This window comes from Athene noctua, chromosome 1 (assembly GCF_965140245.1).
Source record: "Athene noctua chromosome 1, bAthNoc1.hap1.1, whole genome shotgun sequence".
Taxonomy (NCBI): domain Eukaryota; kingdom Metazoa; phylum Chordata; class Aves; order Strigiformes; family Strigidae; genus Athene; species Athene noctua.
The window spans coordinates 250,832,487-250,855,995 of record NC_134037.1 but is presented as its reverse complement, the minus strand read 5'-3'; the positions used below and the strand labels follow the sequence as shown (position 1 = coordinate 250,855,995).

Here is a 23,509-nt window from a genome sequence, read left to right as displayed (position 1 = left end):
ATTCTTGTGAAAAATTACTTCAAGCAACACCTTACAGGTAAAGCTAATTAGATACACCATGACCTCAGATAGCATGCCATGCTGGAGCAGAAAGACAAATAGATTGACACAGTACTCAGCACTGGAGCTGCCCAGAACCTGATGAATGGAATACTTGGGAGCATAATATGAATTATACAATGATTTATTGTCCTAGAGAGAACCATTAGTTATGACAGATAGCACTGATAGCTGTATTATTATTTATTTGCTGCTTAATGAAGACCGGGAATGTGTTCAGTGTTACAGCAGGTCCATAGCTTATGCTGGCCTTGAAGGTTACATTTAGCTTTCCTTAAAATCATTAGAACTTGGCTGTTAAACCTATCATCTGTTTAGTTTTGTGGCTGTGGTGGGGTGTGGGGGGTTAAGCCTTAGCTTCGGTAAAATACAAGATAAATTCCACACAGTAGAAGTTTATACTGAACAAATATAAATATTTGCAATACTCTGCTAAATGCGTAATATATGATAGTCAGAACATCAAGGAATATAGATTTTTCTAATGAAATGCTACTTTGAAATAGTGCGCTTGTTGCAAAATATGCCCTGCCATAGAAGAGCATAACATTAGTGGAATAAAAAGCAGCTCATAAAATTATACACAACAAAGTCAATATTTATATGTAGGCAAAGAAATTTAAATACCACTAATTTCAGCTTTAAATAATATTGGGACCACATGGTTGCTGATACACCAGGCTGTTCTAACTCATGTTAGTCTGAATGCATTTCTACACTGTTTGCATCCACGTCATCCAGTTTTTGTCTTCCCCAAAGGAGAGGATATGGCTCTGCTTTTGCTGAAGCATTATGTCTTTTTCCACTGAGAGAAGACTAAAATCAGAAGTTTCTGTCCTTAGGTACTTAATGGAGTCTCTACTGCATTCCTACTTAGCAAATTTTGTAAACTGGATTGTAATCTCTCAAATTTAAGGAGCAGCTGCAATGACATAGTGCAGAGATCTTGTTAAGATTTGGGAGGCTAGCACTTAATTTCCCACCACCCCCCAAGCCCTGTTATGGCCTTAAACCTCTTATTGCAGGATAAACTGATCAACAAAAATAATCTGTCTTCCAAGACTTGGAAGAGTCTGTAAAATTCAAAAAGACCACTTTATAAATACTACTAAACAGCAAATAATATGGTATTTTTGGAGGGCATGGTCAAACATAGCTCCTACTTCTCTAAATGGAAGTTAAAATGTCTCAATATCCCACGATCAAGAATCTAATGTCTGAGCATATATCCATCTGTATTAAACACAGTGAGCTTAATTTCTTTCCACTCACACATTCCAAGCAATGCTGGCTGCAAATCCTGTTATGCTGTAATAAATGTGCTTCATGGGGATCTACTGTACTTCACTGCTCTTCACTTACAGCAGTGATTCTTTTAATTGTTACTTGTCTGCCTGGTTACACAGGTGTGCAGATGAAATATTTCTCCTGATAAGAATATTAGGATTCACAGAGTCATGAACTCTCTGGAAGTTAGAGTGACAGCCAAGATTTTTAATAGCTCCTGAGCAATGAAACCAGAGAATTGCTATCCATTATGCTTTTCCTCCCACTTAACAACAAAATACATATTAAAAGTAAATTACCCTCAAGAGAGGACAAATATGGACTGATTCTGGTCTTATCCTTCTAATAGCTAAGGCTCCGTACCAGAATCACTAATCGTGTTGAGCAGCCCATGTTTTAGTGGCTAGTAAATGTTGCTGTGCTAGAAAACTTAAAAAAATTGTATCCTGAAGTTGACCCTTGGTAGGAGCCTGTGTTTATCTTTTGCATTTAGAGCTGCAGAGTACCCAGATATTCTTTTGCACTGCTGGGATTTTTCTGATATGCCAGGGCAAGAATATAACACTTGCATTATGGTTTGACTGGTCGGAGTATCTTCCCTCCAGCAACGTCATTAACGAGGACACTTCAGAAGGCAAAACACTGACATTTCATTCTTACTCTTAGACCTACAGGGTTATTAAACTATAGATCATGCCCACATTCACTTTGGTCTCAGTGGCAACTTTGATGCCTCACCTCTCTTTTCCTTCTTTGCATTTGAATAAGCTTCGATAAAGATTTTGCCTTGGTGCTACACGGAATATTACAACAAGTTCTGTTTAAAAAATGCAAATGAAGAGAAGGTTGGCTGAAGAATGTGTGCCAAGATGTGTTGAAAAGGAGTTGTTCTGACTAGAAAGAAAAATAAATTTAGGAGATTGGATCTTGGAACCAATCCTATTTCATCTTGTCTTTAATGACCTTGGCATGCAAATAACAATTGTATGGTACAAAATTGGACATATTACCAATACAGCAGATGATGAAAATAACACATGGGAACAGACAAGAAATGTAATTCTTCAAAGCACAAGGTCATGCACATATGGATGACTGGTTATGGGTGGAAGCTCATAACTTGCAAATGATTGAGAAGGATAAATTATCTGAGTGTACTTACCTGAGCACAGAATGAATATGTGACAAAAAAACAGGCAAATATGAACCTAGGTGAAGCCAGTGACATACTTCCAGCACAGCTAGAGAAGCACCAACATGTACACCCCTAGCAAGACTTTTATTTGGATGCAGAATACAATTCCACTCATTCAGAATCAAAATTACTCAAATTAGAACCAGCGCACAGGAATATTATGACGCGAGGAAAGTGTCATTCAAGGAAAGACTGAGAGTCTTTGCCTGATTAGCAAAGTAAATAAAATCTGAGGAGGAAAATGCCTATACTCAATAAATGTTTCTTAGAGTGAAACATCAAGAAGATGCATGTATACACATGTGTAATATATAATATACCGTAATACATATTATATTCGCTATATAGTAATCAATTATTAATGAAATGCATAATATACAATATATTGCAAATATAACAATATAATAAATATACAATATTATATATACCATATTACATTATATTATTGCATAAAATGTACTATATGTGATGTAATTCTTTTATATATGGTATATATATAGTATATAAACTCTAGATAGTATAGCAAATAGTGGAATAATTTAATAGGGGTTTATCTAATACAGCAATATAATAAGTCCATTATTATAAATTATAAAGTATGTTATTTGTATAATTAATAAAAACATGCATAATTATACATTACAAGTGTCATATTTGTATATTATATAATTGCATAAGTATATTAATAATCTATTAATAAAATATTAATTTGTGTAATCTGTAATGTTATACAAACCCTTCCTTAACTTTGAGAAAATTTAACTTGTTAGGTTCACATATCATATAAAGTAATAGTGATGAGGAAATTTAGAGATATTTGCAGGACATTTTGACTATCCTTGGTTAACACATTAAAATTATTTCCATTTGTCAAAAGTGCTCTGAAAGGAACAAAAATACTTACAGTAATTTACTAAAAATGTTGGTGCTTACATTAAATCAAAAAGTTGAAAGTATTTTAGGACATAACATTGAGAAAAACTGCAATTGCTACACCATGTGGTCAGGGTGACTTTTGTTCACACTTACCTGTTCTTTCTCTGAGTAGTGACTATTAAGTCAACAATATCTATAGGCTTGGGCTCACTAAATCTGATGGAGCCACATCTATTGACTCCAGTAAGTTTGGATATAACAATGATATTGTACATGTAAAATCTAATATTATTACTTGAATTTATTAAATAATACAAAGTTTCTTAGCAAAAGCCATTTATCCTCAAGAAGGCTGTTCTGCTTTCCAAATATCTCTTTTCTGTTCATAATTTTGGAACATTGTAACTACTGTTGGCTAGAATACTAAAAAATAAAAATTTGAACTGGTTCTCTGGGTACACTCATTCAGGGATTGCATGTTTTACATTTAAATATATACACATCTCAACAGAAAAAATGAGAATCTGTTCATATTTCCTCAATCATATTTAGTGTTACTTTCCTCTATGTTAATAAAAATGAGTCAACATTATATTTCAAGTTATCTTAATTTCATTACATTCGCGAGACATCCTCCAAATGTTACTGCATTTTAGGGAAGAGGAAGAGGAAGAAAGAGCCCTTAATTTCTAAGAGGAGTTTTTTAATACCAAGGATTATATCCAAAATATTTCTGTTGATCTCCTTAATTAATTTCTTTGTGCTAGTTTGGAATAATTTTCTTTGAGCATGAAAATATGCACAGTGTGCTTTAAGCAAAGTTAAAGTTATTAAAAACCTTAAATCCTCTTCTTTAATCCCTATTAATAATTGTATAAATGCAATGTTCTGACAATCCTTGAAAGAGGGTATTAGGGCACATAAATCTTGTAAGATGAAAGCTACAATCATTAATTTCTCACACTGTACAAAACACCATCATGAAATACCTTGAACACAGATTTACTAAATTTTAAACTGGCACTTCATCCCTGTTTCAGCAAGCATCCTCTGCAGATTTAATGATCAGGAACATCCTCCTGATGCATGCTGGGAGATACGGCTGCAGGGTCCAGACTGCGGCGGACACCGTGTCAGATGAGACGGAGCTGCTTGTTAGGGGTGAGTATGCTCACAGTGCCACCTGAAAACACAGTCACCAGAAACTATTGTACCAGGGAATTTAAAGATGTGGGATGCAGGGATATGTGTGCTATGCATTATTCTTCAGATTTTATCCTGTTGAAAATGTTTGTGATTAACCTACTGTCTTTGAAAACAGTTTCACCAGAAACTGACCTGCAGAAATGGCAATGAGAAACAAAAGACAGTTGGCTAATGGACATGCAGTCTTAAGAGAGATAATAGTGCAAAAGGTATACTAGATTAGTAAAAATTTAGACAATTAGCAGTCACAGGCCTGTGCAAGGTAGGTATGATGATTTTTGTGCTTTTTTATGTGATGCTTTACATTTCATCTTATAGCCAAGCCATCCTTTTAGGTTTAACAGTTTAGCAATATTCATTCACCCCCTAAGAGGAGGGACCAGGCATAGTTTTGTAAAATGGTAGATATGAACAATGAAACAGAAGCCTCCTAATATGACAGGGATTTGGGTTTTTTCACACATGGAATTGTCACTAACAAATTTTGACGGTATCTTTAGACCCAGTCCTGTAATCTGTTGCGTGGCTTTACCTGTCATTCAACCTTCCTGATTATGCACAGGAACAGAGTCATTGACCTGCAGGATCCCAGATCATATCTAGGACACTAGGTTACAATAAAGCAGGGGATTGGCACCACATGTGTATTCCGTTCAGCAGAGTATTTCTGCATTCTACACTACCTGTGTGTGTGTGCACACACGTGTGTGTTCACTGCCTGCTGTGACTTGAGACTTACAGTCCACTTACTGGCATTACAACTGGTGGGTCCTGCAATGTCAGGATTGATGGATCTCTGCTAGGTCTCACAGCTGGATAGCCTTACTATGGCTTATATGCTTTTCGAAAGAATAAATCAAGGTAGATATTTTATTAACACTTGAAAAACTCCAAAGGAAAAAAAATCAAAACTATTTAGAGATTACAATAATTCAAAAATACCTATTCTACCACATTCCACCACATCTTTAGATTTGATATGCTCATATCCATCACTTTTAGGACAAATATATGCTTTGAATGATAAAGTATGTGTCTCACTGACTGCAGGGCTCTTCACATTTTGATGAAAATAACTGTTAAATATTTCCATAAAGTCACTTTGAGGACCATCAGATTTCTGTGAGCTATGGCTCTATTGGGATGGTGGTATTCAGTTGCCTCAACACAGACATATAATGCCACTTTAGCTGCCTTATGAAATCTGATTCATCCTTGTGGGTTATGCAAAGACCGCATGTGTTTGTGTGACCTTACCTCTCTCAGAAAGGAGCTGGAGGGTCTATGGATAGGCAAGGCAATCTCGACTTTAATGTCATTGAACTTATTAGTGACAAAAATCTCTTAGTTTACTATTATCTAGGACAGTGCAGACTGGGTACAAAATTTTTTTAAGAATTCCAGTTATGTAAATGTTTTTATTGAAATTGATGTTGAAAATAAATGTTTCTCTAAGGAAGAGGTTTGAAACAATAAAAAAAGGGTGTTGTAAGCAGTATTAGAATGTATGTATGTGAGCATCTCATTACTATGCCACCTTGATGAAATGAAAACTATGACTGCTTTATAATGGAATTTAAATTCAAATATAATGTGCTTACAATGTTTTCCTTTTCTTGTTTGTATGATTGGATAATTATAGGATACAGTAAGAAATGTTTGCATAGCTTTCACAAAATGCTTTATACTGTGTGACTGCTTTTGTTCTGATGTAAAATTCAGTTTTCATTAAATTATAGGATATGGTTGGTTTGATGAAGTAGTTAATTTCCTTAAGATATCTGTAAAACTTATACAAATACGGGCAATAAGATCCTACAGTGTCAGTACTGCCTTCACAACAAAATGTAGGATGGCTTTGTTTTGTATGCAGAAAATGTTTAAAGCATATTCAGTTCAAAGTTGGTAATGATTACTCTTTATAGATTTCAGCATTTCAAAAATCCAAAATATTTAGGAGAATCGAATCTCTCTCTCCTTATGCTGTTACAGGCACTTCACTTTCATTTGAGTATCTCTAACTCTTTTTTCTCCCCTTATCTCTGTTTATAGAGTGCACTCATGGGTCTGCGATTTGACACTGTCTGATGATCCCAAATTGCAGCACCTTTCAAACTTTAGGTTTAACTTTTGGAGATACTGGACATTGTTTAGGAGAAGAGACCACCAGCAAAAGACGTTTCAATAAATATTTTAGTAAACTCTGAATAATTTCACCTGACAGAGGAAGTCACCATCTATGAAGAAAACCCATTGCTACTATGCAGTAAATTCTGAAATCCAAAGCTATATTATTCTTTATTTCCAGTATAGTTTTTAGGTAAAATAATTTCATTTTATGCATATTACAAAACATTTTTGTGTTTTAAAAGTTACAGCCTATGGCCAAATGAGATAGCAGAAGCTTTGTTATGAACTCTTAGGAGTACTGATACAAGCAAAGTTCCAGCACATCCTTGTTCTGACCTGACTCTCTCTCCTTTTGCCTATGCAGAAAATGCCAGTCTTGAATGCTGATAATATCATACCAGCATACAACAGCATTTCAATCATTACTTATATTGTAAGGTTCATCTGGTATTTTTAATATATAATTGTAGTTTATAGTCAAAAAATTTTTCTGCTTACATTTATTTCTACAGGAAATAAATTGGACATACAGAATAAATTAAAATAACCTAACTCTCCCTCCTTCAGATATTAATGGATATCAGAATTATTGCTATTAGCAAACTGACTAAATTTGTACTGAATTATCTATTCAACTGGTGCATTATTTTTAAGTCAAAGGACAGTTTTCTAGAACTTTATTACAAGTGGCTTGGGAGACAACTATACCTTGCTGCAGCCTCTTCAGATGGAGGAAAGAAATAAACTCTTTGCACACTTCTATTGCTTATAACTAACATGTTGATCTTTAACAGACAGACATTCACCACTGCATTTTCAAGCAATTGCAGTGCCTCAGTATCATGGAATGCATCTCAGTATCATGGAACGCGTCTCAGTATCTGGAACACATCCAGAAAGCATGGAGTATCCTTAAACCATATTTTCCTTTTTTGAAACCATTCTCACTATTTGCGCTATTGGAAGATCCTTTGAATATATGCCAGGGAACTAACCGTGTCACTATTTTTGCCCTAGTTCTTCTTTGCTCTGCATTACACAGTAGAAGTTAAATTCCAAAAACGTCACCAGTGAAAAACAATCTGAAGAAGAGAGAATGAATATTGCCAAGTAAATGGCAATTATTTTCAGTCTAATTATTTACAAGAAGGTAATTAATGGTGCAGGAAGGTTTCTGAATTTACTATACATGTACGTGTGTGTGTGTGTGTGTGTGTGTGTGTGTGTGTGTGTGTACAACAAAAGAAATTAAAACAGCAGCAAGTTTCTATTCTGCAACTTTCTACAATGGATTACAGAGTTTTTTAAACCATGTTCAAAACATTTTCAAATTCACTACTTCACAGTTCTTGATTTTATGTAACTTGCGGTGAAATACATGTCTAATGCTATTTCTATAATTATTTTTATCTAGTGAATCTCTTTCAGGGACACTTCAAAACTATATGAAAAGATATTCTAGATCATGTTTAGACGAAACTGAGATTCAAGTCCCATTAGCACCTACTACTCAAAACAAAACCTAAATACTCTTCTAAGTGGTTTGAAAGAAATTATTACATTGTGTATATTAAAATAAGAAAAAACTTTTTAGTGGTTACTAGTAATTTCTTTGCTTCCTAAATGCTGTTTTTCCAACCTGAGTTATTTTCTTTTCTTTTTCTGTTTCATTTTTCTATTGCTACCTATAACACGGATTTCATTATGAAGAAGTGTTCTGCTAGCAGCTGGACCTGTCAGGCAGTACATTACTTTCCATTTTAAGTGTCTTGCACTTTAATCTTGGAATGGCTTGTGAATGAGTATTTCAGTGTCTTATGCTAGTCAACAGGGACCTTCAGAGGTCTGCTTTCCTGACATACCTAACATCATGGGTTTATAGGAAGGCTACTAACTAACTTGCAAAAGCATTTCCTCTCCAAAATATGGTTCTACAAAATTCTCTGCAATTCATCATTACAAGTTGCTCTTATTATTAGGTACCTAAAACAATAAGACATGATCTTTTATTCATCCATCTAAGATCCACCATCCCCTCTAGATAGACAACTTGACTCTGTGGAAGTCATTTACTTTCTGAATATGGGGAGGATGAGAGGATTCAGCTCAATGGCCAAGACTGATATAAGGCAGAAAAGGCGATACCAACCACTTACAATTTAGCTCAGTAACTGCAATGCTCATCTATGAGGTAGAATAACTCTTCTTAGCTGTCTCATACCCAGCCTCAAAATCACACTTGTCTCTTCTCAAGAGCATGCTATATCTGCAGGCAGTAGATTTAGGTGGGATCAAGATATGTTCAACCCTCTGTCTGAGTCAGAGTAGCCAGGAGCACAGAAGTCAAGAGGCAAACGAATGAGACATAGAGCACAATTTAAGGTATCTCCAGCAACCCAAATATTTGCTTCTTTCATTGAGATGACTACTGCCCAAAAAATTAGCACAGTCCTCAGGGGAACCACTGTCAACAGCTTAAGCCAATACACTGAGTTGTGTGTTGTGAAAGGGAAAAACTAGATAACAGGCATGTGCCCTCTGCACGGGATGTGCCCTGCAGCAGGGCAATGAGACAGATAGTGGTAAAGCATTAAATGCTGCTGCAAGATTTTCTGGAAGAAAGTCAGTAGAGCCCGTAGCAGCAGAAGGCAGCATATAGGGCAGGCTGATACAGGTCAAGGATATCCAGAAGAGAAAACAGCTTTTCACATAAGAGGGTAACTATTCTGGCACAAGGCCTGCACAAATGTGCTACTTCAGAGGAATCCCATAACAGAAATTATGTATGCCTGATAGTCAAAGAAATACTTTAGTGAATTAATACAACAAAAATCATAGTTATGGACTTACATTTCTGACACCCAAGTCATTGCCTGATTTCACTTCATTTATACCTTCTGTTGTTTGCTCACCCAAGGCAAATATGTTCAGAATAGCTGTTTGCCATGCAAACAAGGATGTTTACAGGAGAATATAGATATTCACTACTCAGTCAACAAATGTTTTTTCCAAGCACATGAAGTCATCAGCCATTTAAGAAGCAGAAGTGATTTATAATTTTTGTGATTGTCAATCCCATTCTTGACATCAGTCCAAGAATAATTTTCCTATGTCACATGCTTTTTCTGGCCACCAGCCTTTATTTATCCACTTAGATCTTCAACTTTCTGTGAATATTAAGTAGCAGAGAAGCAGAATAGCAAAATGTTTCAGCTTGGCTGGTTTTCCATCTATCATTGGCACACCAGTAGCTGAGGTGTCTCTGTACTGATTTTTCACAAAGAAATGATTACCACAGCAGAAGGCTCTAATACAGGGTAAATATGCATGTCATGTTCTGACACTAATGATATGGTCACAAGCATGTTTACCAAATACCCAAGCACCAGCCAGACTTGCATCTCACAGATGTCTCAGGTGATCTTGTAGCCAGCAATGTGTCGGGTTTTCTCAAGACAATGCCTGCTTCGTAAGTTAATTTGTTTTTTAAAGCCTGTCTTCGAAAAAGGGCTTATTATATCCTTATTTCCCCATTATGCTGTAGAAATTTGAAGCAATCTGTGCATTCATTTTTTCATTACAAAGGATACCTTCTTGATCCTGTTCTTCCACCATGTTTCACTGTAGAGAAATTTAAAACACCAAATACTTCTGTCATAAAAAAAGGTTGACACAGTGAAGGGGCTAACATTTATTACTTTATGTTGCTCCAATCAAGCATATTAAAAGAGGTCAACACTGTTTTTCATGTTGTGGTTACTTAATTCCTCAGTACATACTCTTTACTAATAGGCAGGTTTTGAAGAACACCACCAGAATTCATAGCTAAGAGCAGAAGGCTACTTCTTACATTCACTTTTGGCAAGAAGTATCCCTTTGGTCTTGAAACACACAGTTTCTAATGAACTCATTCAAAGTGTTCCTTTGTCATGGGCTGCAATAAAGAAAAGCTTGAGTAAAAAATCTACCAAAACCAGTTAGTGCATATTCCTTGCTCTTCTGCAAGTTTGGAGGGTTGGCTTGGAAAAGCATCTGAACAGTTCAGCAAAGAAAAAGAGTGGGAGTTTGGAATGTCACACAGGAGTCTAACATGCTTTCACAAAGATCAGCCTGAAGGTCCCTATAGTGTGTTAAGAATAGAGATCCCTTTCACCTGCACTGAGGTGAGTAGTACTCCTGTGTGGCAGCAGCAGGAGTTTCTTGCAGATTAGAGGATCACTGCAAAATTTACCATGATACTGCTATCTGATGTGGATGGGGACAGTGTTTCAAACATTTACAATTGAGAGATTTTTCCTATATGAACTGCTATATTGTTAGCAATGATAGAGACACCACAAACACCTATCTAGGTTATTTTTCAGTTATCCTTTTCTTGCATCACATTTCTTTTTAGGATCATCATGACTGAGTTAGGAATACAAGGTTGTGTAGTTAACAGATATTTTACATCTGTGAAAGCTTCAGTACCTAAATAATGATATCAAGTCTTCAATATTATAATATTTATTTTAAAAATGAAAGTTTTTATCATAATAAATTACTGGGTTCCATAACTTTAAGTTGTCAGACAAATTCCACCACATAAGTCCTACTTATAAATTATTCTTGTAAAGTTGGTTTACAGTACGTTATACCTAAAAGAGTAAGTAGCATTGATTGCAGCCTGCTCAGACAGATGCTGGATGCAGCATTACACACTGCCTTACAACAGCCTATGGAGCAGCCAGCTCATCTCCAAATCACCAAACTTTCTTTCACATTGCTCCATTTATTTGTTTTAGATACAGTGCAGCTCTGATCTCCAGTTTTGCAAAGGAGCAAAGAGTATTAGTCCTAAAATAACTTTTTTAGTGTTCAACTTCCTGCAACATAAATAGTGTAAACTGTAACCTGTAGCAAAGATTGATGCTACAAGGAAACTAAGTCTGGGAGAACATAGCAAGGAAAAATACTATTAGCTCTTTGCAAGGGAACTATAGTAATGCAGTATCCAGTCAAGTTTGTTCAGTTTTTAAGTTTGAGGTGCTAACTAACATAAAGTGCCATCTTATGTAACAAAAATAAGTCAAATAAATAAAACACAGAGAAATTATTTCTGTGCGTTACCTTGTATTCATCAAAGATCACGTAAAAGATTGTTTCAGCATATCTACTACTTTTAATATTGTACATATTTCTATAAAAATATTTTTTATATTGCATATATATTATAAAATATGGTTTAGGAGAAACTCAAAGATAAATAATTTATTGGTGTCAGTTTTGTTACAAATAGATCTGTGCTTTCTAATCATTAATACAGTTAACTTTGTTTCCAGTACTATCTCATTTGTCTATACTTAAAGATTTTAGTGGATTTAGATGCCAGATATTCTGTGATTATTATAGTAATAGTTTGTTCACTATGGTTTGATTTGTTTGTCATTTTCAGTCTTACTGCTCAAAATATGTTTTTTGTTGTTATGGAAGTCAATAGACATTGTGCTTTTCTAGAGAAAGAAAAAAATAATGTCCAATCTTTTTAATTCTCTGCATCAGTGTCGTACACCCTTGGAAACTTACTAGTATATACAAAGCTAATTAAAATCCTTTGAACCATACAAATATTAGTACAACATTCACGGCAGGAAGATTCCTTAAAATAAGATGAAAACCAGCTTTCTTCTACGATGTATAACATGTATTGTAAGACCGTGCACTGAAAGCTAACCAAATGCACTGTGCATGCCTACTGTAAGTAAAATGAGTTTTAAGATCAAACAGCTACCTGGAAGCTGTAAGATCTTGAAATGGAGCGGAGAGCAATCCTGTAATGTGAAGGGATGAAAGCCTTTCTGACTACAAACTGTGGTTTAAGACTACACGTTTTGTGGTCTAAAAATAAAAAAGAGGTTAAAGCCATTCATCTTGTAGACTGGCAAAACTACCAATCTAAGCAAGAAATCCACTCTAATGATATATTTTTGGAGAAGTAATGTTTCCTCTGAACTCCACTGACCTGGAGCAAATATAATGCAGGAACTGCTGGTTAGGTTGACCACACTGCTCCCTTCAGTTGTGATATTGCCAATAAAACTTAAAGACAAGCACTTGGGTTTAAAGGCCATCAAACACAACATTATTAAATGGAACATAAACAAGGTCAGCAGATTCTTGCTGGTCCTTGAAATTACATTTGAGCCGTAGCAAAGGCCAGGAAGATGCCCTAAGCACAGACCCCATTAATTGGACTCATGCAGTATGTCCATAATTGTAAACTGCTCCCTGATGCCTATGGGTACAGCACACAGCTATGTTCTCAGTCCCCCACCCCACTCAAAACAAGATGGTTACAACAAACTTCCTGTTGGGACCTGCCACAGCCCACAGTGATCCATTAATTGTGCTAAGGCATTTCCTGGGCAAGTCATAATTGCACGGGGCTGAAATTATGATAGGGACTGGCTGACAACATAATAGTTCATAGGATCAGTGCTAGAGTTCAGATCTATTCTTTGGCCCTTTTCAGTATATCAGTGTAGCTGAAACATTTACAATATTGGAAAATAATATATTACTGTAGATGGACCATCAACCTTTTCACCCACAGGCTCCAGGCCAAAACATTTCCAGCAATCTGTTCTTGTAACAGGATCTTTGTTACAATATCTGCAATGGTGTGAAAAGGGAAGAAAGTCGTATCTTTAAAAAGCTTCTCTTTTTTTAAGAGTTTAAAAAAGATCCTTTTTTTTCTGTCCAAGAAACTTTTTTATGAATATCAACTTATATCTATAAATTCAGTCAAAAAATATGCCTAGTTAGAAGTATGAAAACACAAATCAGATGTGGTGATGTTCACAAACTCAGTGCCTAAAAGAGACCCATGCAATTCTGGGAGTGCTGGTGCCCACACTGTGATTGCAGAGAGTGAAGGCAGCACGGACCAGGATTGGGAGAGCTGGCAAGTGATGCCCTACAGTATTAAAGGTAGTCAGCAGGACATGCCAATAAAGAGGCATGTCTAACACTCAGTCTCTTACTCTATTTGGGACCTGCTAGTTATGTCATTCACAATGCAATTCATGAGCTACTGATGCTTTTCCTCCTAGGGTAAAGTTTCAGTTCTTGTTCCATGCACTGTCTATACGTTTTGTGTCATCACAACTGCCACTCCACAAAGATACAGCTCAGAGGTTTTGACTTCAGTCTGGCATCTGAGCTCACAACACTCAGCAGCTCTCAAGGTTACCTTGACTAAATTCTCTATTTTTAGGTTTGTACAAGGTAAAGAAGTCATCAGGACAAAGGAGCATAATGTTACATACATACCACCAAAGGCCTTCTCAGGCAGGACACCAGCGATTTCTCCTGACCCTCATCCCTGGAATGTGTCAAGAGTATTCAGGCTGGAACATCAATATCTTCTGTTTCTTACTTCCAACCCTGAGTCTAATCTCCCTGTCTATCCTGCCGCTGGTTGGGGAATAACCTCTCCATCTACCCAGTGCCCTTATTTACCTACCTTACAGAAACCACTTGGATACACCACACATGGAAGCACTGGGGGTACAGGTGTATCCACTAAAGCCATAGTGCCTATCACATTTAGTATACATCAGACTTTCTCTCCATCCTCTTGTTGCCCACCATGTGCAAACACATCTGCCATAGGTGGGCACAGCAATAGGGATTTATGCTACGACAGAAAAGCTCTTGTTTCATCAAGCACCTTTTCCATTATTTTGTAGTTACTGCCTCTTTCTTTTCCTCTTTTTCTTGATCTCGAATCTTCCTGATGACAAGCCAGTACACGCTGTCATTCAGAAAGTAAAATTTTCATGTCAAGAAATCTGTGTTCGTGAACCACTCTATATCAGGCTTCTTAGTTGTTTGATAACAAGTAAGAATTATCCTGGTCAGGTAGCAGTGGAGTAAATCAGCACACATTCTCAAATGCACAGGAAAGGGCACTGCTTCAGTGAATGACTATGGCTATTATTGGTAATAGTCTTTCAAGAAGTATCACATTAACATTGTACCATGGCAAGTAATCTAAAGGACCTCTCAGGATGATCATTCCAACAATAAAAAGACACATAAACCAAGTTTGCCAAAATGCAGTCACGCATGTCCTGAAATGAAGTATCAATCTATGGAATTGCTCTGAAAGAAGATAAGTGACTAATATCCTTGACACTGGGTTTCCAGTGCTCCTAGAGCCGCATAAGAGCCTACCGCAGCCCCAAATGTCTTCTCTATGAAGGTCGACTGCACTGTAGTGCATTTATGACCAGTCATTTTCTGTGTACTTTCCAGAGAAGCATTTGAGCAGACCATGCATCTTTTTCCTCAATTGGCTAAAAAATTGTTTTAGAGATCCTGAACAATAACACAGCCCTTGGGAGAAAAGCTTCTCTGCATTAGCCATCCGGCTGACACCATGAGTGATTACATCCAAGCATAAAATTTAATGAGATTTCTACAAAAATGAGTGACATCTGCATAGCATTCAGGTCCTGGCTAACTGTCAGACATTTGTCATCACTGAGGCTTTTGTCCTTTATTAATCCACTTTCAAGAATGCCTGCTGTTGGAAATGGAAATGCATTTTAGCAGTCATCCTGCAGACTGTGTAAGAGCACATATCTCAGAAAGCATAATGACACATTGTCATGCCTAGGAATGCATTTAAAAGGTTTAAAAAACATGAGAGAACGCCAATAACAAAATACATTGAGAATTTAGGCAGAGACGTCTGCATAAATATATTTTACATCCTTTAATATAAGCAAGATGCTTGTTCTTTTGCTATAATACAGTGGCTAGAAACTCTTTAACAACATTCAGTGTGCATGGGAGAAATATTGTCATAGAGGAAAAGTACTAAAATATTTTCCTTTAATTTTGTTTGTGCTTGGGACCATGATATAATTCTGGGCCTAGGGCTCCAACCCAGTAAAAGCATATGATTGTATCAAGATCCCAGCTTTACTTTAAACTTTCCCTCATGGCAACAAATAAAAATTTCACTAGTATTTTCCTACATCAACAGATAGCCTGAAACAATAGATGATGGAGATTGAAGATCACCCTCTTTTATTAAATTAGCCCCAGGACTTGAGATTTTGAGATGAAGGCCTGACCTGGTGCTTCCTATCAAAGAACAGCAAACACTTGGCAGGAAGGCAGGAGTGCAGAGGACACATCTTTCTGTCATGTTTTCTCCCAGGAAGAAAAGCAAGACCTTTCAACTGCAAATGAAGATGGGGCTCCAGAAGGCCAAGAGTTGCAAGGTATCCAAGGGGTGGTACCATGTTATCCCAGCACTGTTTGTGACTCAACGAAAGGCACTGACAGCAGTGAAGTGAAGCCTGACAAGCAGGCAGAGCAAGAGAATAGGACAGACTCCCAGCACTGAAGCTGCTCACCACCCATGGAAGTGGAAAGCCTTGTTCTGCCTATACTCCAGAGCTGTACCCTGGGCTCCTGTGAAGAGGGCTGCTGTGTGTTGTGGAGACAATCTTCTTCCATCATGCTTCCATAATACTAAACATTCCAATTTAATCCCTTGAATTTCAAACATTCATTTGTCTTATTTTGTTGCTATTATTTCTAAATGCTATATATTTCCAACATTTTAATGTCAGTTAGTTGCTTGTAGATCATTGCCAAGCAGAGGCAAGTGAATAATGTAAATTGCTTCCTCATTTAATGGATTCAATGTCTCTTTCACTCCAACGCTATTGAGCCCAACTATTACAAAACTCTGATCATATTTTTGTCATAGTTCATGTAAACGTGCTTTTGTTGAAGGCATATCAGAGGAAATATAAAGCTGTTTGCAGCTGTAAATGACAAAAAAAATCACAGCAACTAAAATTATTTCAGTTAATGGATTTTTTTAGACTTTAATATCAAGATAAATTTGTTTCTACTCATGGAGTAATGATTCTACCCATAAAAAGATCTGATTGCATGAAATATCACTAAAATATAATAATGCTGAGCTCAGTAATGGAGAAATCCTGACTACAACTGCCACTTCAAATGGTGACACAGACCTGAGGTTTATCAGCCTGATCCACAGGAACTGGGGTCTGACAGCTCAGCAAGTGGGACCACACCACTCACCACAGCTCATGAGGATGAGAATATTCAGAGGACCTGTTCCACTACAGCTCATGATACATGCAAACAGCATTGGGCTCTCGCAAAAGTGTAGCAGCAATTGCTTTCTAATAATAAAGTCGTTTCCCTTCCTGTAATTTCATTTTGTAAGAAAGTGTCCAGTAGTGCATTTCTGATTTCACAGTCCTCCATCTGTGTAGGAGCAGAAGTGAAACTTCAGCCTTCAACAACGGGAGGACGGAAAAGAATCAGAAGGTTCTTGGATGCCACAAAAATCCAGATTTGTCATAAACGATTACAGTTATTAATAATATTATTATTTTACAGAAGCATTAAGTCCTGTACTTCAGTGTCGCTGTAGAGATGGACAAAGTGACACACACACTCTCACATGGGTGAATAAGCGGCTAGATTTTTTTATTACTAAAAGCATGCATTTTTATATATTTCAGGTGCCAGAGTGTCACAATACAATTGGTCAAAAAGTTGTTTTTAACATTCTCATTGGAAAACCTTTATCAGTTTCCTCCCTGCTTACTCCATCCTGCAGTGTAGACTGCAGCTCCTTGGAAAGTTATTTTCTTGAAGCAAAGCTTCCCTTTCTCAGGGGTACACCAGAATCTTGTCAAGGTCAAACTCGTCTTCAATCAGGTTGTTGGCAGACCAGCTGCCTTCCCCAACACTTCAGAACTTATGTAAGCTTTTAAGTATAAGAAACCACAAGAGAGATGTTTATTCTGCATTGACCCATGACAGAGATGCACATTTTCCCCTAAACATCTGCTTACAACTGGGGAAGAGGATCCTGAACCAGGAGAACCTTGTCTCTGATATAGTTTGGCAAGTGCAAATGGACAATGTTTCCAAACACCAGTAATATCAATACCAGGAAGAATTAAAGGAGAAATTTGGGAGTGGGAGTGGGACATCATAGCCACATTTCTCTTTGCAAAGTCATGTTTGTTACCTGAGACCTCACTTATTGGATCAGTCATATGGTCTATACAAATGGTGATCAGCATGCTCTCATTTCGTACAGTTAAGTGGAAGAAATGATCCTTTCATTTCTCAAATGAGAAGCTGTTGTGGGTTTTTTTGTTTTAAACTGAACCATAGCAATTGTCAGCCTTTAAAATACTTGTGTTTGGTGTTTGTTTTATTTTTAATAATTTTCAATCAAATAGTTAACGGACTTCCAGCAGGATAGCAAACCAGGAAGTTTCCCTGAATGAGTGAAGTTGAGAAAAAGATTGAATGCTGTATTCTTGATTGAGTTCATAGGAATATTATTGTTCTTCAGGAAATACATCCACCTGTGCTACATTTTGATCTCTATTTGTCTTTCCTGCTGACAGCTCTCACACAAAGAGAATATGTGATTGCGACTGCTCAGTCTAGCCTGGATGCTTCTTAAAGCTGCTCTTTTCTTCCTTTAATTTTAGGTTCAAAACAATTATAATTGATGTTGGGGTTTTTAAAATCTGTTTCTATTTCTAATTCTTCCACTGTCACTCTATCAAGTTAATTGATGCTCACCCACAAAGCATTTAAAGAGTAGAAACAATCACAATTTGCCAGCAGAAATCATGGAAATGAGGTATCTCCTTGATGTAGTAGTGTGCATTTTAACCCTTGTATTTCATGGATATTGAACTCCACTGGGTCCCTACAGAATCCATCTCCTGTATTATTGCTGCTCATCCGTGATGATGGTGTGGTCTGTTTGATTATTCCACTTTATTTCTAGGTCCTCCTGGTCCCCCAGGGGTTGTAATAGTGGAGGAAATTACAGACACCACAGCAACACTCTCCTGGAGTCCTGGGGCAGACAATCACAGCCCTATCTCCTTCTACAACCTGCAAGCACGCAGCCCATTTTCTCTTGGCTGGCAGACCGTAAAAACAGGTGAGAAAAACTTTGAAAGAGCACAAGCAGACTGTTCAAAACTCCTGCTCATCACAATAATAACCACCGGCAACTGCAGGAACAGATACTCTTAAGAGAACAATGATAAATTAAAAGCACTGATTTTTTTTTTTCCTTTTTTCATTCCTTTCACGTTACTTAGCAACAGCTCTGAAAGGACAACACAAAGACACCTGCCATGATGCATCTGTGAATAAGCAGAAAGCTCTCCCCTATATCCTTCAATCTGTGTCTTTTCAGGAATACCACAGTGCCAAAAACCTAGCTGTGATTTCTGACATACTATATCTTTGTTGTCTATCATTTTCAATGGCCATATTGTATCATAAAGTCCACTTGCCATTGAGACACTGCATGTGGGCTTCAGATTTCTGAGTGACCTACACATTTCTTTACTGTCTGCAGTTCCGGATGTGATAAGTGGTGACATGGAGTCTGCTATGGCTGTCGAGCTGAACCCTTGGGTGGAGTATGAGTTCAGAGTTGTAGCAACCAATAAAATTGGGACGGGAGACCCAAGTGCACCATCACGAGTAATCAGAACCAACGAAGCAGGTAAGAAGAGGTTAAAAAGGTTAAATTTCCAGGAATACCAGTAAAAAGAACTATTTTAATATAATAATATACCTATTCTCCCTGCTACACATCCATTTGTCCAGTCATCACTGTTCCAGGGTGATATTCTTTGTAATGGGAAGCCAGTTTGGTTTTTTCAAATAAACCCATTTCCTGCTGTCTTACTCCATCTGGGCTGCCTTACTCTTCATCATTTAAGCCACTGCTGCCTGCCCTCTGGCAGGCTTCCACTGCTCTTCCATTGTAGGCTGCTTCTCAGACTCTTCAAACAACTGCTCCCAAGCAGCATGTCCCTTTATTCTTCATGACTTGTCTCCTTCAAGATTCATAGAATTTGTTTCAGAAAGATAGGGAAGCCATGGGAAGCTGCTTAATGTGAAATACCTTGTGTTCTAAGTGTTTCTTTGTCATGCACACTCTACCATGAACTGTTATAGCCTTTGAAGAAATATCATATTTTTGACTGAGAAGGTACTGTGGGAGCCCAGGAAAAGTGCTTTGTATCCTATTTGGGTTACTTGAAAATTGCAGTAGTCTCACAAAGTTTGGAATCACTGACAGTAGCTTGATCAGAATGGAGATAAAGAAGGATTGGGAATCTGAGAAAAATCCCTAGGCAGCTAGAGACACACATTTTAAGAGAAAGAGATAGAGATAGAGAGATGATAGAGAGATGATAGAGAGATGATAGAGATAGAGATAGATAGAGATAGGGTTTGAACAGAAGAGAACTGCATCTCAGAACACTTTCAGATTATTCTTTGTTATTTAGGAGGACTAGAGAGTTTTGATTTTGTCTTAATTTTTCTCCAGTTGAATAATTTGTAAGTAGTTTATTGATCATACAGAATAGAAGAGTGTGAAATTCAAAGATTGCAATTGAATTTGAAAGTATAACTGATTTTGTAGTTGTAAATATTCTGGATGAATACAGCAGTTGTATTGCACTCTGTCTCTCATTAAGGGAGATTGTAAGAATGACAAGTGGCAATGGCAAAATGTGTCCACCTCTCTCACTCTGAAATAAGATTCTTATCTTTCAAGGTATGTTAATTTTGTGCCTCATATCCACAGTTCACTGCTCTGTGTATATGCCACCCATAAACATTCACAGCAGAATGTTCAGGCTGATTTTCTTAGGCAGAACCACAGAATCAACAGAATAATTGGGGTTAGAAAGGATCTCGGGAGGTCTCTAGTCCAGCCTCCTGCTCAAAGCTGAGTACGCTGACTTCAGAGCAGTTTGTTCAGAGCTTTGTCCAGTTGAGTCCTTGAAAACTCCAAAGAGGGATACTGCACATCCTCTCTGGGCAACCTGTGCCAGCAGTTAACTAGTCTCATTCTGATTTTTCTTTCAGTATATCCAGCCAGAACTCTCCCTATATCAGTTTATGACTACTGTCACTTGCCCTTCCACCCCGCACCACCCATCTCTGTCTCCTCAGTGACCTCTCACAGGCACTGGGAGCTGTTAGGTCCCCCCAAACTTTCCCTTCTCCATCCTGAACAAGCCCAGCTCCCCCATCCTCTCCTCACAAGGCAAGTGCTCCTGCCCCCCATCTCAGTGGCTTCCCCAGAACTTGCTCTAGTTGATCAATGCCTTTCTCATCGTGGCACCCAAAATTGGATGCACTATTTCAGATAAAGTCTAACAAACCTATCTTCAGTTGTAATGCAACGTTTATGGGGTTTTTTTCTGCTTTAAATAACTGTGTAGATGCTAGCTGATATTAAACTGTGCAATCACAGAACTGCACTGAAGTGATTTTATACCCATTCACATATGTGGAAGGATGCCTCCTTTCCAACTCTCCCCCTCATTTTCTGCAAGCTCCCCACAGTGTGAAACTTGATAACTATAGCAGAAGCTTCAGATGCTACATACTTTGTTCCATTAAGAAAAGGAGGAAAAGAAAATGAAATAAAATACACAAGCTACTTTCATCTCAAATGATGTCCAAAAAAATCTTATTTCACTACCATTATTCTTTCCTTGATTTTGTACCATATTCCATTATCAGTGAAAATTCTGCTGGATCCAAATGTTTGAATGACTTCTCTATTTATTCAGGTGGTACATATCAGAGAGGATACAAACTTTCGGGAAAAAGTTGATCCTGTAATAAGTTGCACCCCTGATATTATGTTCTTTCAATTTTATCAATATGTACCCTGTTTTTGAAAGGATGGTTCAGTATTTTAATCGACCAGATGTATTTAAGCTGTGACCAAATGTTTTTCTCACAAACTGAAATTTGAAAATGTTAGATTTTATCTAGCTGTTGTGGTTTTTAGGATCCTTCTTCTTTCCCAGTGTTTGACAACCAAAGGCTGTATTTACTAAAACATATTCCTACAACTTTAGTGAAAGCCTTCTTCACACACATCCATTTTCAATATTATTTTGGATAATCACTGCAACTTTATCCCTGTAAAAACGAATTGATAAATCACAATAATGATCGGTTAAAAAAAAACCTGTGGGACAGACAAAGCATGAAGCGTGCAGTGTATTTTCACCCAGTGATTGGCATTCACTTCTGGGTAATACTCCACTACTGCCATCAGAAGTCTTTAATTCAAGTAGCAATGACCTGTAGTCCAGTACATGGGGCTCCTTCTGATAAACAGTGCTGTAGCTGATAATAAGGTAGGTCTTCTTGAATAAAAATTCAATAACATATTAGTTTAAATAGGAAAAATGACACACTAGATGTTTACTTGCACTTTCAGCTTCCCAGTTAGGAATACCTTTTTGCCACCAGAGTTACAGCTGCACAAATGTCATGTTAGAAGTGTTTTGTAGCATGACATTGAAATCCAGACAGGTGCCAGTAAAACAACTTAATAGCCTTCAGAGAAATTGAAGCTGAATTTATTTGGTGTGCCTGCTTAACACGACATGGTACAGCAGAAGTCCGTTGCCATCGCCTCAATTTCAAAAGACATTTCTTTAAGAAAAGATTTGGTTTCTGTTTCAGGTATGAATGAGTTTGGGTTTTGGAAGGGGAGGGGTTAAATAAAATTATAGTTGCAGTCTCATTTTTTTATTCTACAGAGGCAATGAGAAGACAGCAATTACAATAAGATATAACTTTGCAATATGTTAGAACCTTCAAGGAGTTGTAAGGTTGGAACAATAACACAATGGACTCTGCTTTAAACAAAGAACCAATCAAACAAACAAAAAAAACCCTTGTTATACATACAAATCTTTGCAAAATATCATACTGCTTATAATCTTTATGGCACTCTTGAAATGCAAGAGACCTCATGATCTGCTTAACTCAGTCAGCCACTTTTTCCTGATCTCCAGATATTCCTGAAGCCCAAAGCCTGTTTAGCTCTGTCCTCTGAGACAGCTTTCAGTGGCTGTGTGAATTATCACCCTTAGTACAGTTTTCTGATGACAAAGTCAAAGAGTCAGGAAAGGTAGTGATAGTTTTCATTTGGTTTCATACGGTTCTCCAAATTAGCACGTTAATATCTATCTTGGTGTACCCATAATATTTCAGAATCTATTACTAATTTTTTATCTGAAAGCTTCAGGGGAAAATCTCTATTAACATGGGCCCCAATTCTAATATAACAGATCTCAATTCTTAAAATACATGTATGTAAAAGGACATTATATTTCAGAAAAAATATGCCATCAATCTCTCTACTCATGACGCAGGCAGAGTAGCTTGGCCCTTTGCAGTGATGTTAGATGTGGCCCACAGGTAAAAACAGGGAGGCTGCCCCTGCACTGGGTACAACTCCAGAAATAACCAGTCTCCCAGTGGAAAAGGTGACTGTGGCTCATGTTCAGATGAAAACTAAGATCCACAATGCTGAATGATAGCTGTGTAGACAACCCACAAAGGCAGTAAATGTGTGCTTCTGCTTCCAATATTTTATACTTAAATGGAAATTGGCATCTGTAATTTAATGGCACAGCTAATTTGACTGGAGACTAGAGTCTTTTTCTCTCCCCACACCTCACTTATTTTATCACTTCTTCCCCAAGATAGTAACACCATTTTATATTAGTCCATTATCTAAAAATACCCATGGAAACAATACTTAGAATTGTGTAAGGAAATCAACAGAATAATAAACAGGTTTCCACTTGCTTTAATTTTCTAATTAAACCCTAATCT

At 37.1% G+C, this 23,509-nt stretch overlaps 1 protein-coding gene across 10 annotated transcripts in view; it reads left to right on the top strand.

Moving 5' to 3' along the window:
* Positions 1-23,509, top strand: part of CNTN5 (contactin 5) — a 670,135-nt gene that overhangs the window by 611,788 nt on the left and 34,838 nt on the right. For all 10 annotated transcript variants that reach the window (XM_074916722.1, XM_074916731.1, XM_074916703.1 and 7 more), the window contains 3 exons: positions 4,459-4,579; positions 18,612-18,770; positions 19,197-19,346. In XM_074916722.1, the coding sequence (XP_074772823.1) occupies positions 4,459-4,579; positions 18,612-18,770; positions 19,197-19,346 (430 nt within the window). The remainder of the gene's footprint in view (positions 1-4,458; positions 4,580-18,611; positions 18,771-19,196; positions 19,347-23,509) is intronic.